Below are 15653 nucleotides of genomic sequence, written 5' to 3' on the forward strand. Positions count from 1 at the left end.
AAGCGCGCCCCCAGGAAGTCCAACCGTTGGGACGGAAGGAGACTGCTCTTGTTGAAGTTCACCACCCAGCCAAGGGACTGTAGGAAGGACACAACTCTGTCGACTGCCGCCCGCCCTTGCGGCAAGGACTTCGCTCTGATGAGCCAGTCGTCCAAATAAGGGTGTACGAGAATGCCTTCCCTCCTCAGCGCTGCTGCCACCACTACCATAACCTTGGTAAAGGTCCTGGGCGCGGTCGCCAGACCGAAGGGCAGCGCCTGGAACTGAAAGTGTTGACCCAAGATCTTGAAACGAAGGTACCTCCAATGGTCTGGACGGATCGGGATATGCAGATAAGCTTCCGTGAGATCGAGGGAGGCTAGGAACTCCCCCTGATGAACCGCCGCGATGACGGAGCGGAGCGTCTCCATACGAAACCTGGAGATCCGAAGCGTCTTGTTGACCTCCTTGAGATCCAGGATAGGGCGAAAGGAACCGTCCTTTTTGGGAACCACGAAGTAAATTGAATAATGTCCCGAGCCCACCTCTCCTGAGGGGACGGGCGCAATGGCTCCCAAGTCCAGGAGACGGTCCAGCGTCTGCTGTATCCCCAGCCGCTTGATGCTGGACCCGCAGGGAGAAAAGAGGAACCTGTCCCTGGGAGACCGGACAAATTCCAACGCGTAACCGTGCCTTAGGATGTCGAGGACCCAGCGGTCCGTGGTGATGTTGGCCCACTCCTCGTAAAACAGAGCGATGCGCCCCCCAATCCGGGGTAGCGAGGAGAGGGCCAGCCTGGCATCATTGCGTTGACTTGCCGGGAGCTCCCTGAGCCGAGGAGTCCCTGGAGGGTCTGCGGCCACGAAAAGGCCGAGTCCACGACTGCGACCGGTTAGACGGGGTCCTCGGGCCTTGCTGTCTGGAACCCCTGTAGCGCCTCTGAGCGCGGTACCTGTTCCTAGGAGTCCCCGTGGACGGACGAAAGGACCGGCGACGGTCCTCTGGAAGCTTGTGGACCGAGTTCTCTCCCAGGGTCTTGATAATCTGATCTAAGTCCTCTCCAAAGAGGAACCTGCCCTTAAAAGGCAGGGCACCCAGGCTAGACTTGGAGGAAGCGTCCGCAGCCCAGTTCCGAAGCCACAGGAGGCGCCTGGCGGACACCGCCGACGCCATGGTCCTCGCCAGGACCCGCAGCAAGTCATGTAACGTGTCTGCTCCGTAAGCGATCACCGCCTCCAGCCGGTCAGCTTGAGCCGCCTCGTCCGGTGGCAACTGCTGGGAAGTGAGGAGCTGTTGGACCCATCGCAGACCGGCTCTCTGGGTAAGGGAACCGCATATGGCCGCGCGGACTCCCAGTGCCGAGACCTCGTAGATCTTCTTGAGGGCGACCTCCAGCTTCCTGTCCTGGATATCCCGTAGGGCAGTGCCTCCCGTGACCGGAATCGTGGTGCTTTTCGTGACGGCGGAAACCGCTGAGTCAACCTTGGGGACCTTCAGAAGATCCAGAAAAATCGCTCGGGAGAGGATAGAGCTTATCCATGGCCCTGCTAACCCGAAGGGACGCCTCCGGGTTATTCCACTCCCTCACGAGGAGGTGTAGGAAGGAATCATGGATCGGAAACGTCCGTGCCATGGGACGGAGACCCGCTAAGACAGGATCACCCTTGGATGTAGCGGAGGCCACGGAAGGCGCTGGAGGCCCCGGGGGCTCGACTGGGGGGTCAAGGTCCAATTCCTGAAGCACGTGCGGAATGAGATCCGTCAATTCCTCCTTGCGGAAGATCCGCAGGACCCGTGGGTCGTCGCATTCCAGGTGTGCTGAGAGTGTCTCGTCGTTCGCCTGCGACGCCGGGTCGCCCCCCAGCCCCGGTAGGGGCGCGGGCGTAATCAGGGGGGCCCTGGGGCTGCCTCCCCCGGCCCCTAATCCTGCCACCGACACACCTGCCAGCCTTGGGGCTTTAGCGGGAGGAGGAGTGGGAACCGGGCCCCCCTGTGGATTCAGGCTCTGTAGGTACACTTGGTGCATGAGCACCACAAAATCCGCCGAGAAACCCGATGGGCCCGCTGATGGGGTGGGAAGGGTACCTTGGAAAGCCCGGAGGAGGAGGAGGAGGGAAGAGGCCCCGGATCCAGGCTCGGGGGCGCCAGAGGTAAAAAGTCCCCCGAGGTTTCTTCTGCGTCAGAGCCCATGCTACTTTCCAGCTCCAAGATGGCCGCCGCTCCCGCCAACGACGGGGGCGGGCCCAGTCCCCGAGGCCCGCGGCGCTTGGCTCGCGGTCGAGAAGTGGGCAGGAGAGCGGTGCTAGTCTCCCCTCCAGGAAGGCACCTGCCGCAGAGACCGTCCCTCGATGCGGCCTGTCCCGGGCCGCCACAGGCTGAACAACGGACGCGCTGCATCGCGAACGTCCGGGGAGGGGGGGGCCAATGCACACGAGGCAGCAACGCCGAAGAACTCACCGCGGGAGGAGCGGGCCGCCGCGCCCGAGCTCAACTCAAATCCGCTCCAACAGCCCCGGGGGCGGCAGGGGAATGAAACGTCCGTGCCGCCTGCGGTCCCGGGGAATGTGACGTCGCGGGACCGCGGGGAGAGGGCGAAAGACCGCGACTGAAGTGAGGGGAGAGGCTGGCCCCACCAGCATCCACCGACGGAGAACGCCAAAAGCGAGCTAGAAAGGAAAAAATACAAAAACTCCCCCCCAAAAACACTTACCCTGTGCCCCTCCGGGATAGGAAGCTAGACGGGGGGGGAAGGAAGGAAGAGGCAGTCCAAATGGCAAGCCTGAAACAGAAACAAACGTGGCGCCAGCCGAGCCGGCTCACCACCAGAACAAAACTTTTTTTTTTTTTTTTTTCAAACTAATAAGATTTAATAACTTGATCCACCGGAAAGATAGAATAATAAGAAAAAAACAAGTGACAAGTCACTCAGTAGAAGGAACCATGAGTTCCCCTTCTCACATCTGCTGGAGTCAGAGAGATACTGAGGATACAGGAGGGGTGCACCGGCTTATATGCCAGCACCCTCCGAAGTTTGCTCTGACTCCATCTGCTGGACGGGGGACATAACCCACCACCGTCTGGACTGATCCTAGTACGTACAGGGAATAATCATATATATATATAAATATGTAAAAGCAGCTCAGGGGCTAGCCCAGTGGCTGAGGGCTAGTGCTGTGCACTGTAATGTGAAGACCTGGGTCTGGCTTCTGTGGTTTGGGTTGACCAGGGATGGAGATGCTCTGGAGACAGCATTCCCAGCCCCTGGGAGGAAGATTCAGAACCAATGTCAGGAAGTATTTCTTCATGGAGAGGGTGGTGGATGCCTGGAATGCCCTTCCGAAGGAAGTAGTGAAGACCAGAACTGTGAAGGACTTCAAAGGGGCGTGGGATAAACACTGTGGATCCATAAAATCAAGAGGCCGTCAATAAAGAGTGAGTGGCTCGCCAGAATGATGGCTACTGCCTGGATATAATACCCTTATTCAATAAACATACACATGGTTACTGTGACTCCAACATCGCTCTAAGCTACAACAGCAAGAGGAAATGTGGAAAAAAGGATTCGCACTCACAAAGCGGGGAGTAGCTGGCTTGTTACAGCGGTTACTACCCCAAACCAAATAAGCCTGATACTTCACTTTCAATGCATATCCAGCATAGCTCTCTGCTTCAACGGCAGGGGAGAAGAAAAACTGATACGTCACACATATCAAGCATAGCTCTCTGCTTCAACGGCAGGGGAGAAGAAAAACTGATACTTCACGCATATCCAGCATAGCTCTCTGCTTCAACGGCAGGGGAGAAGAAAAAAGGATTCGCACTCACAAAGCGAGTAGCTGGCTTGTTACGGCGGTTACTACTCCAAACCAAATAAGCCTGATACTTCACTTTCAATTCATATCCAGCATAGCTCTCTGCTTCAACGGCAGGGGAGAAGAAAAACTGATACTTCACGCATATCCAGCATAGCTCTCTGCTTCAACGGCAGGGGAGAAGAAAAACTGATACTACACGCATATCCAGCATAGCTCCCTGCTTCAACGGCAGGGGAGAAGAAAAACAACCAATAAGGGCTGAATAACATAGTCTGGGTAAAACAAATAAGCATGGGTGTAGCTTGCTTATTGCGGCGGTTACTTCCCCTACTACCCCTAACTAATCAAGCTTGATATTTCACTTGGATGCAGCTCCATCACTGCTCTCTACATTAATGGTGGGGGTGGAAGGGAAATAGAACCAAAGAGCTAAGAGAAACAGATAAGTATGAGAAAAAAATGTGTGAAGCTTGCTGGGCAGACTAGATGGGCCATTTGGTCTTCTTCTGCCGTCATTTCTATGTTTCTATGTTTCTATGGTGGGGGAAGGATTCTTAGTCATCATTCAACACTGACACCTAGAGGCATTTCTTTGGGTACTTTATAGAACATTTCTAGTTCCTTTATTCTCTTTGTACATGGCTTATAGCTGTACCAATCTGGGGACTCTCCTCTGAATTGTCTCTGCCTTGCCAATGTCCTTTTGCACATGTGGTCTTCAGAACTGAACAGTGGTTTCCAAGAGGGATCTATTCCCTCTTTCTATAACTGATACCTTTCGTTAGGCACCCAAGTATACTATTTGCTTTTGCAACTGTTTTGTCACACTGATTAGTTACCTTAAAGATATCAGAGATGACCACCCCTCAAGTCTCTTTCCTATTTGGAAACTGCTAGTTCTTCACCTCCAAAATGGTATTTGCCCTTGAATTTCTTAATTCCAAATGCATGCTTTTTTTTTTTTTTTTAAACAAATTAAAGCATAGTTGCTATACCTTTCACCATTTTTCCAGTTTCTTAAAATCATCTTCTAGGTTTATTTACCACTTCTGATGTGTCTACTCTTTTGCAAAATGTTCATATCATCTGCAGTCTGGCACCTTCCCTCTTAACTTGTCTTTAATTTAGCTTTCAAACTTCACTTGACCTAGCATCATCCTGGAAATTCATTTAGAGGTAAATATTCAAAGACGTTTGTCCAAATACCTTTGCACGTTAACCAGATAAAATGTATATGGTTAAAATGGAGGTGATCTGAGGCATTCAGGGGCAGAGTTAACATAGCCAAATAACTTATCCAGCTAACTCCAATATTCAGTTAGCCAAAAAAAGTTATTCAGCTAAATCTGGATTCAAATGATATAGCTAGTTACATGCTGAAAATGAAAATAAAGAAAATGAATGCTAGTGGGTCTTCAGGTCCGATCCCCCACCCTACAGGGATGATAACTTTCAAACCGGTGCACAGGCGCACATGGATCGGCCCGTGCCCAGATACGCAACCATTTTCTAACTTGCGTGCATATATGCACACGTTATAAAATAGTCTGACTGCGCGCATATGTGCACCCAATTTTAAGTGGGCGCACACACGTACACGCAAATCCCACTTCTAAGTCAGGGAATTTTAAAAGGAGTGCGTGTCCACGCCATTGTCTGTTTCACCAGTTGGTCCACCAGTTTGCCCAGTTAACAGCTAGGTCCTCCAAATTCCACTGGTTGAATAGCTCACACTCACCCCAGTTACCCCAGACCCTTAAAAGTCCTCAGGTATGGCTAGTTTTAAAAAAAATATTTTCAACTTATACACCTCGTCCCTAGCAGACATAAATTTCTGCAGCAGGGGATCTGGGTGTATGCTCAGGCGTGTAAGTATTTACGCACACATCTCTTGGACATGCCCAGAAATGCCCATGTCCTGCCCAGACCATGCTCACAACCTACCCTTTTATGAAAAACTTTACAGATATGCACACTGTGGGAGATACGTCAGACTCTTAAAATTCACTTCTAAATGTATTAAACTAAATGTCAAGCATCCATTCCCCTTCAAGCCCCTAAAAGATAGGAACAAAATTATGGGCTTATTGACATGAGGAGCAGCACCAATTTCCCTCCCCCAGGATCTCTTAAAAAAATATCAGCCTTTGGGACCCAACAATCCCCCCTTCTCCCCCCTCAGCAACCCCATCCCAAACCCTCCTGGACCACCTGTTACTCCGAAAAGACCCTGAGCAACTGAGACCTTGATATAATTGTGCTGCTCCCAGAGTCTTCCAGGTTACTTTGATAGCAGTACAGGAAGCGTAAGCTCTCTACTTTTCTGAATATTGACTTCTTAGTTTTTATTTGAGAGTTATTTTCATTTTAGACAGATAACTTTTTATAAACTGTGTACTAATGCATATCTATGTTTGCCTGGCTTTCTTGAGAGATGATCTGACAATCATATGTTGACATGGGGGCTCTTGGTGTTGACCAATCCTAGAGCTGGCCAGTCACCACATTTTAGGTATAATACTTAATTGACTGGTTGTAGTGAAAATGTTTCTAAATCATCATTGCATATGAGAAAAGAGGATAGAAATGTACAGCCAACAACTCCTTAGGGGAATCCAAGTATTTCAACAAATAAGTAATGCCTTGGGGTCTCATGGTGTCTGTAAATCAGAAGGCATGGTCTTAAGCTGAAATACCCAAATAGGGACACAAATTGGAAAAATGAGGAAAAGAATGAGAAAAAGAAGTGAAAAAGAACAATACGATTCAAAGAGCATAAAAAACAGATTCTGCAAAATAATCTTCAGATGATAGACAAAATCAAAACCAAGTGGAAGTAGGTCCCTTCTATGCATGCTTAGAAACATTTTCTGGAAAGCCCTCCTGACACTCCACTGAGGATGCACATGACATAGGTTCTATGATCCAACATAACATCATTATGGGGGTCATTTACCAGACGGATCGCACACGATAAGGGATGTTTCGCATGCGAAAAGTCCCTTATCGCGTGCGATACCAAGATGGGGGCGGAGTCGGCCCCGGAAGAGGAGGAGTCGGGGCGTCACCGGAGCCGACTCTGCGAAGACGCCGCGGACGACGAAAAGGTAAGGCCCTTTTCGCGTCCTAGTTCGCGCCCAATAGCTACACCTTCTATGGTGGCACTATTGGGTGCGAAACCAGCAGCGATCGCACCGCGGCGGTGCGATCGCTGCCGGCTAGCGCAGGAACACCCCCCGTTTCAGCCCCCCGCCCCTCATTACCTAAAGTATCGCAGGCCTGCGATACTTTAGAAAATGAGGCCCTATGGTTGCTAGGTAGTACAAAATTTTGAAAATTCCTTCCTGAGCAACGCTAGAGCAAAGGTGGCCAACTCCAGTCCTCAAGAGCCACAAACAGGCCGCTTTTTCAGGATATCCACAAAACAGATTTACATGCACTGCCTCCTTTGTATACAAATGTATCTCATGCATATTCCTTGTGGATATCCTGAAATCTAGTCTGTTTGTGGCTCTCGAGGACTGAAGTTGGCCACCCTTAGCCTAGAGAATTCATCAAAGCGATGATAAAAAGTCCCATCTGACTTGTGTTATAACATTGTTTGTGATGATATTTTCCAAGCAATAAATTTTGTCTTTAGAACTAAAACCATTGCATCAAAAAATCAGTTCATTCAGGTAAAACTATTGTAAATCTTTCAGAGTTTATATAATCAGATTTGCTATTTTCAGTTAAATAAACTCATGTTTACCTGCTATTATCTCTCTCAGTTTTGGATCAAGGTTGACAGTACATGGTAAGAAGGTTTTTACATCTCGTGCTACTAAAACTGGAGTTCGTGAAGATAAAAATACTTCAAAGTTCCTTATGTCACCATCAATTTCAAGTAGTGGCTCAACATCTTTAGTTGTTGGGATATTTTTTGATATTCTGTAAGGAAAAATTCAGACGTAAGAAAACATTATATAAGTCAAGTATAATACAGTTTCCATTTCTAAACCACATCAAGTTGACCCTTGGCTCTTATACAAATACAAGTATAAGTCTGATGAAGGTCTATAGTCAAAGGATTGGGCAGAGAAACCCCAATGCTCCCAATCCCCACCCCCATCCCTGCTCTCTGGCCAAATTTTGTCCTGGCAGATTAGTGCACTGGGAATGTTCTCAGGATGCGGTTTTACTATATTTGGGCAGTGTTGATATTCAATGCTGGCCAGACAAATTTACCTGAGTAACTCTGGTTAAATAACTATCCTAAAGTTAGTTGGACAACTTTGTTTAGGAAACTTTAGACTAGATATTCAGCCGGCATGGATTTGGGCTTAATATCCAGATAACATTAGTGACTGCTGGATGAATATGGACCACAGATTGCATGTGAATTTGCTGTTTAGATATGCACACTTTTTAAATTTATTAAAAAAAAAAAAAAGATAGAATAGTTAACATGTTTACTCATCAGTGGCAATATTCAAGTTTAGATTTGCAATAAATTTCATCATGATAATGATTATGAATGTGTACCTTAAGACTGGTGAAGTTTTATACTACGTCAATCCTTAGCACTTATTGTTCCATAAGAGCTAAAAAGTCAACATCCTACTTATAGTTAGAGGACAGTAATCTTGTTTTATTTTCATTAGCCTTTGAAGAATGATGGCAATAATAAATAATGGTATTTCCCTTTGCTATTACCATTCTTTTTTATCTTTGAAATCGAGCAAGGCAGTTAAGTCAGTAAAAAAATTTAATCAGCTTTCTGAAGAGAAGCTCCTGGATGCCCAAAACAAAAACACTGGGTTAAAATGTATTTGTATAGTTTGGACATAAATTATTGCCATGAAAATACAGATAAAGCCCTATAAAGTATTACAGTGCCCATTTCATATATCCAACTAGAAAAGTTGTCTAATTACATAAACCTGGACTATGACAGCAGATGAGGAACATTAGGCCCATCTACTTTTACAAATTTCAGGCCTGATGCAATGCTATAGACAACAGTTGACCTCTGGCTTTCCATTTACTTCTTCGCAACCAGGGATATTCTGTGCTTATTCCATGCTTTCTTGAATACAATTACTGTTTTTTTTGTCCACCACCATTTTACGAAGAAATATTTAGGAGCAGATTTTCAAAGCCCTTCGCGCGTAAATTTTCAAAAGGCCCGGCAGCGCATGTAAAGCCCCGAGACACGTGTAAGTCCCGGGGCTTGAAAAAAGGCGCAGGGCATGGGTGGGGGGAGGCAGCGCCGGGGACGGGGCGGGGCGGGGCCGGAGCCTCCAGGCATCCGGGATGTGCCCGGGATCGTGAGCTGGCCGTCGGCCGGTGCAAGCAACCTACGCCTGCCAGGAGGCAGGCGCAACTTATAAAACAAAGGTTGGGGGGGTTAGGTAGGGCTAGGGGGCGGGTTAGATAGGGGAAGGGAGGCGAAGGTGGTGGGGGGGGGGGGGCGGAAGGAAAGTTCCCTCCGGGGCCGCTTCGGAGAGGCCTAGGAGGGAATGGGGAAAGCCAGCAGGGCTCCCCAAGGGCTCGGCGCGCGCAAGGTACACTATTGTGCACTCCCTTATGTGCACCGACCCTGGATTTTATAAGATGTGCGCGCATGTTATAAAATTGGGCGTACATTTGTGCGCACCAGGTTGCACGCACAAATGTACGCCCGCGCATAGGTATTAAAATCCGGCCCTTAGAGTTGCTCTTCTGTCTACTCCCCTGGAGTTTCATGCTGTGAACGCTCATTCTAGAACATTGTTTCCTCTGGGAAAAAGTTTTGCTTCCTGTGCCTGATTTATATCTTTGAGATATCTGAATGTCTCTGTGATATCCATCTGTCTCTCTTCTCCCCTTAGGTCCTTAAGTTTCAACTCAATGGCTTCTGGTCTGACTGTGCACTATTTTAGTAGCCTTTCTCTGGATTCCCTCCAACCTCCTTTTGGAGGTACAACCTCCAGAATTGGACAATATTTTAGGTGACGTTTCACCAGTGACTTGTATAGAGCATCACTACCTCCTTTTATCTGCTGATTATGTTTCTCCCTCTGGCTCTAGCCTCTGCCTTATCTCATTGTTTAATTATCTCAAGATCATTAGAAATAAATTACAGAGGTCTTTCTCCTGGCTGGTGCATATCAGAATCTCACCCCGCCCCGTTGTGTACTGTTGCCTTGGATTCCTGCAAAATGATAAGGGAATGGAACGGCTGCTCTATGAGGAAAGGCTGAAGAGGTTAGGGCTGTTCAGTTTGGAGAAGAGACGACCGAGGGGGGGATATGATAGAAGTCTACAAAATCATGAAAGGTCTTGAACAAGTTAATGTAAATCGGTTATTTACTCTCTCAGATAATAGAAGGACCAGGGGGCACTCCATGAAGTTGGCAGGTAGCTCATTTAAAACAAACTGAAGAAAATTCTTTTCCACTCAGCGCATAGTTAAGGTCTAGAATTCATTTCTAGAGGATGTGGTTATGGCAGTTAGTGTAACTAGGTTTAAAAAAGGTTTGGATAGGTTTCTAAAGAAAAAATCCATAAACTATTAATCAACTAGGAACAGTAGCTTGAGATCTATTTAATGTTTGGGTACTTGCCAGGTACTTGTGACTTGGATTGGTCACTGTTGGAAACAGGATACTGGGCTTAATGGACCCTTGGTCTGACCCAGTATGGCATATCTTATGTTATATTCTTATGTTCATCCCAGATGCATGATGGAGGTCTGTAGCTTACTCCAAAGTAGATGGAAGTGCCATCTCCTCTTTCCAAGGTAGCCCACATCGCTTCCTCCTTTCCCTATACTTTCTGCTGCTTTCATTTTTTTTTTTAATGTACATTGATAATCCTCCCCCTTTACTGTCTATGCTGTCTTTCCTGAAAAGATTATAGCCCAGTACGGCTATATCCCGGTCATGGAATTCATTGAAACACATTTCTGTAACTACCACAATATCTTGGTATGTCTCCACCATTAAGACTTGCAAGTCTGGAATGTTAAAGCCTACTCTATGAAGGTTTGTCCTCATATCCTTCCAGGTATTCTTCCATCTCTTGTTTTCCCTCTACATTTCCTCATATCGACCCTTCTTGTCAGCCCTGCTCTTTACAAATAGCCAGAAAGATACAAACTTTTGGGTTTTTCATTACTGTTTCATGGAAGTGTCAGCTTTTATCTGCCACCCTTTCATCTAATTCAAATTCCTGTCAATGTATGATCTGAATGGTTCAGCTAAAATGTTCATTTCTTTCTCAGACAGAGGCAGGCCATCCTCCAGGATATTATTATATCCTTCCAAGTACCACCCCCAGCTCCTAAGATATTCAAATCCTTTTACTTTATGTCACCTCTTCAGCTGTGTACTAAAATTCTCATGTGACTTAGCCTGCCCTTCCCCTTACACCTCTGCTGCCTAAGACCCTCCCCTAATTTCTTAAACGCCCCCATTACTACATTAACTCCTCCTAACCAGATTATTTGTGCCAAGGTGCACCATGACATCAGCCTCTCTTTCCTGTCCACCTTCACCACCAATCTTAACAATGTGGTTTGTATCCTAGTCAGCCGAGGAGCCTGGGAGGCATTTCTGATCTATCACCAATCCCTCGCCCAAGTAAATTCCTTTGATAAATAAGTCCCCGACCAGAAACAGTCTGCTCTTGTTTTGGAATCCTCTGTCACTGTGCTTGGGGTTACCTTTATGGTAGATGCCTACCTTAAATACCCTCATGGGCAAATCTTCTAAGACTAATGCCGCAAAGGTATGCAGTAGTGGTATCAGATGGGGAGCATGCCTTTCACTAGAAGCTCTTATTCTGTCAGAAATCACTGAAATCCTTCTAATAGTCCGACGGATCCTCTGGGAGGCTGGGGGCAGATTTGCTAGAGTTGGAGTATGGCGGAAGATCCCTTTAATTGCACCCTGAACGAAGCCAAGTCCATCCTCAGTCCAGAAAACTGGACAAAGAAAGGGCAATACTGAAGCCTACAGGGTGTCTCAAAAGCCCCACAGTCATTACACTGCACAACTCTCACAATATTTGTTTTTAGATATATATTTATAAGGCTTTTCAAAACTTCCTTGATATTTGGTCTTGGACACCTTTTTTGGAATATAAGTGAAAAAAGAGAAACCCCAGAAACAAAAGGCCGGATTTTCAAAGGGTTACGCGCGCCGGGCCTATTTTCAAAAGGCCCAGCGACGCGCGTAAAGCCCCGGGACGCGTGTAAGTCCCAGGGCTTTACTAAAGGGGTGGTCCGGGGGCGGGGAAATCTGGGGCAGGGCGGTGGAGGGGTCAGAGGCCTTTGACACAGCGGCCATTTGGTGCTGTGCCGGGGATTGTGCGCCAGCAGTTGGCCGGCGCCCACAACTTACTTCAACCCCAGGGCTAAAGTAAGTTTAAAAACAAAAGAAAACAGCAGAAAAAGGTAGGGGTGAAAGGGCGGGGGACGTAGGGGAAGGGAAGGGAAGGTGGGGTGGGGAATAGGGAAGTTCCCTCCGAGGCTGCTCCGATTTCGGAGCGGCTTGTGAGGGAACGGGAGAAGGCAGTGCAGCTCGGTGCTACCAAGGTGCACAATTGTGCACCCCCTGTGCGCGCATGTTATAAAATTGGGCGTACATGTGTGCGCGCCGGGTAGCGCGCGCAAGTTTTAAAATCTCCTCCAAAGTGAACATGTGGCTATACTAAAGCTTCCTGAGGCCCTGATGTAATTAGCTGTGCTCAGCTGTGTACACATAACAAGGTGCAGTTTTAGGAACAGTTTTGTACTTACAGCTTTACTCCTAGTTAAACAAGGAGTTCGGAACACAAATAATGTGCAACAAATGTGAGTAAAACTGAGCAAAAAATAGCGTGCCTCCGTGCAAATCCCATGTTAATCAAGGCATTAACTATTACTCCCCAAGACAGCGCGGTATGTAGGCTTAAGCTCATGTTTTCTTAACGCTGGAAATTTAACTCCTAGTCAGAGATGGAGAAAACGTTCTGGTGCCAGTGTTAGAGTATGGAGCTGAATCTGGAGTTCATGGTGTAGGGTACCTGTACTTGAGATTTATGCGCAACAAACATGCTTTGTACAGAAAATGTGTTTTGCTTTGTGGGCATGTTTTGTGTGTACTAAGCATGTCATGCATACATTTTCGGATTAGCATGATGATTTTTTTTTTAACTCCCACTGCATTAGCATACTATTAGCATACTACATCAGGAGTTAACTTCTATAGCAAGTGAGTAAAGATAATGGAGTGAATTTTAAGAGTTAGTTGTTTAAAAATAGTTTATATTGTAGCAATTTTCAAAGGTCCATTTACACACGTAAAACCTTACAGAGTGAATTTTTAAAGTAATTATGCACATAAAACCAGCAATTTTCAAAAACCATTTTATGCACGTAGATCCTTTTGAATTACCTCCAATGTTCGCATCTGCTGGATACATATTCACTGAATATATATGCTAAATCAAACCCATTCCAGAGTGTTTTTTAAATCCAAGAAAATAAAAATAAACCATTCTCCTAAGCAGCGTTTTCTTAAAAAAAAAAATATAGGAGGAAAGTGAGCACTAATTAACTAGCAACTTTAACCCAAATGTAGTCTGAATCCAGTTCTCAAATTTATCAGTACATTTATATGGGCATCAACTGAGTTTTTTTGAAATATCAGAATAAAATCAGTTGCAAGAAAAGATGACTGTAGCAAAGGCAGAGTTGTCAAACTAGGGAAGGAGAAGACATAGGGGTAGATTTTCAAATACCGCGAATAGGCGTACTTTTGCTGGCGCATCAGGCGCAAGCAAAAGTACGAGGGATTTTAGTAGATACGCGCGTAGCCGCGCGTATCCGCTAAAATCCTGGATCGGCGCACGCAAGGCTATCGATTTCGTATAGCCGGCGCGCGCCGAGCCGCGCAGCCTACCCCCGTTCCCTCCGAGGCCGCTCCGAAATCGGAGCGGCCTCGGAGGGAATCCTTTAACGCCCTCCCCTCACCTTCCCCTCCCTTCCTCTACCTAACCCACTTGCCTGGCCCTGTCTAAACCCCCCCTTACCTTTGTCGGGGGATTTACGCCTCCCGGAGGGAGGCGTAAATCCCCGTGCGCCAGCGGGCCTCTTGCGCGCTGGGACGTGACCTGGGGGCGGGTCCGGAGGGCGCGGCCACGCCCCCGGGCCGCCCCGGGCCGTAACCACGCCCCCGGGCCCGCCCCCGGAACGCTCCCGGCACGCCCCCTAAACGCTGCGACGACCGGGCCCGCCCCCCGACACGCCCCCCTCGGAGAACCCCGGGACTTACGCGAGTCCCGGGGTCTGCGCGCGCCGGTGAGCCTATGTAAAATAGGCTCACCGGCGCGCAGGGCCCTGCTCGCCTAAATCTGCCCGGTTTTGGGTGGATTTAGGCGAGCAGGGCTCTTAAAATCCGCCCCATAGTTGGCAAAGTTAAAAAAGAAAAGCTGATTGTGATACTGCATGGACCCGAGCTTCCATACAGGCCGATACAGTACAGTGCGCTCCGGTGGAACACACTGTTAACCCGCGTTTGGACGTGCGTTTTCGACGCTCTAGCTTTACCCCTTATTCAGTAAGGGGTAATAGCACGTCGAAAACGCATGTCCAACCCCCCCGAAACTAATAGCGCCCGCAACATGCAAATGCATGTTGATGGCCCTATTAGTTATTCCCGCGCGATTCAGTAAGTAAAATGTGCGGCCAAGCCGCACATTTTACTTTCAGAAATTAGCTCCTACCCAAAGGTAGGCGTTAATTTCTGCCGGCACCGGGAAAGTGCACAGAAAAGCAGTAAAAACTGCTTTTCTGTACACCCTCTGACTTAATATCATGGCGATATTAAGTCTGAGGTCCCAAATGTTAAAAATAATAAAAAATTTAAAACACAAAAATTTAAAATTGGCCCGCAGCTCGCGGGTTCAAAACCGGACGCTCAATTTTGCCGGCAACCAGTTTCCGAACCCGTGGCTGTCAGCGGGTTTGAGAACAGATGCTGGCAAAATTGAGCTTCGGCTGTCAAACTCGCTGACAGCCGCCGCTCCTGTCAAAAAACAGGCGCTAGGGATGCGCTAGTGTCCCTAGCGCCTCTTTTTACCACGGGCCCTCATTTGCATGCGGGCTGATACTAAATTGCGCTCACAGCTCTCCCGTGACTTTTATTGTATCGGCCCGAAAGCAAGCTTAGAGCTCAGAACAAATTGTACATTGCAAAATTGATAGGTGAGGGGTAGAGTTGTCCCTTCAAAGATTGACTGGGAGTCTGGTGGCTGGAGTCATTTTTACATAAATCTTCTGCATTAACAACATTTTTGATATTAACATAAAAACAATGAACACAATAGCAGATAAAAATGATATGGCCCATCCAATCTGCCTATCTACATCTCCTCCTCAGTTTTATAGTCCCTTCCTCTCCCTCAGAGATCCTCCTCTGTGCATATTCCATGTCTTCTTGAATTCTCATACTGTCCTCCACAGGGAGGCTGCTCCATATGTCTACCACCCTTTCTGTAAAGATGTATTTCCATAGATTACTCCAGAGTCTACCCCCTTCACTCCCATCCCATGAGCCTTTGGTTCTACAGCCTTCCTTTTGTTGAAAGAGGCCTACCTCCTATGCATTTTTTTCCTTGGAGGCATTTAATTGTATCTATCTTATTTCCCCTTTCCCTCCTTTTCGCTTTGTCTGTCCCCACAACTGAATTAGCTGCTCTCTGGACTGTCCATTTGGACTAATGAGATCTCTTTCTCAGAAAATATCTTAATTAAAACTCCAAAACTGAAAACAAACCTCTATACTAGAATATATCTCACCAATGAGGAGGGAAAAAAAAACTCAATCCACTTCTTAATGTTACTTTGACAAT

General features: G+C 47.4%; 1 protein-coding gene across 8 annotated transcripts in view; it reads right to left on the minus strand.

Annotated features, from left to right (window-relative positions):
* Nucleotides 1-15653, minus strand: part of KIDINS220 (kinase D interacting substrate 220) — a 376999-nt gene that overhangs the window by 91460 nt on the left and 269886 nt on the right. For all 8 annotated transcript variants that reach the window (XM_029595825.1, XM_029595823.1, XM_029595820.1 and 5 more), the window contains one exon: nt 7546-7724. In XM_029595825.1, the coding sequence (XP_029451685.1) occupies nt 7546-7724 (179 nt within the window). The remainder of the gene's footprint in view (nt 1-7545; nt 7725-15653) is intronic.

This window comes from Rhinatrema bivittatum, chromosome 3 (genome assembly GCF_901001135.1).
Source record: "Rhinatrema bivittatum chromosome 3, aRhiBiv1.1, whole genome shotgun sequence".
Classification (NCBI taxonomy): domain Eukaryota; kingdom Metazoa; phylum Chordata; class Amphibia; order Gymnophiona; family Rhinatrematidae; genus Rhinatrema; species Rhinatrema bivittatum.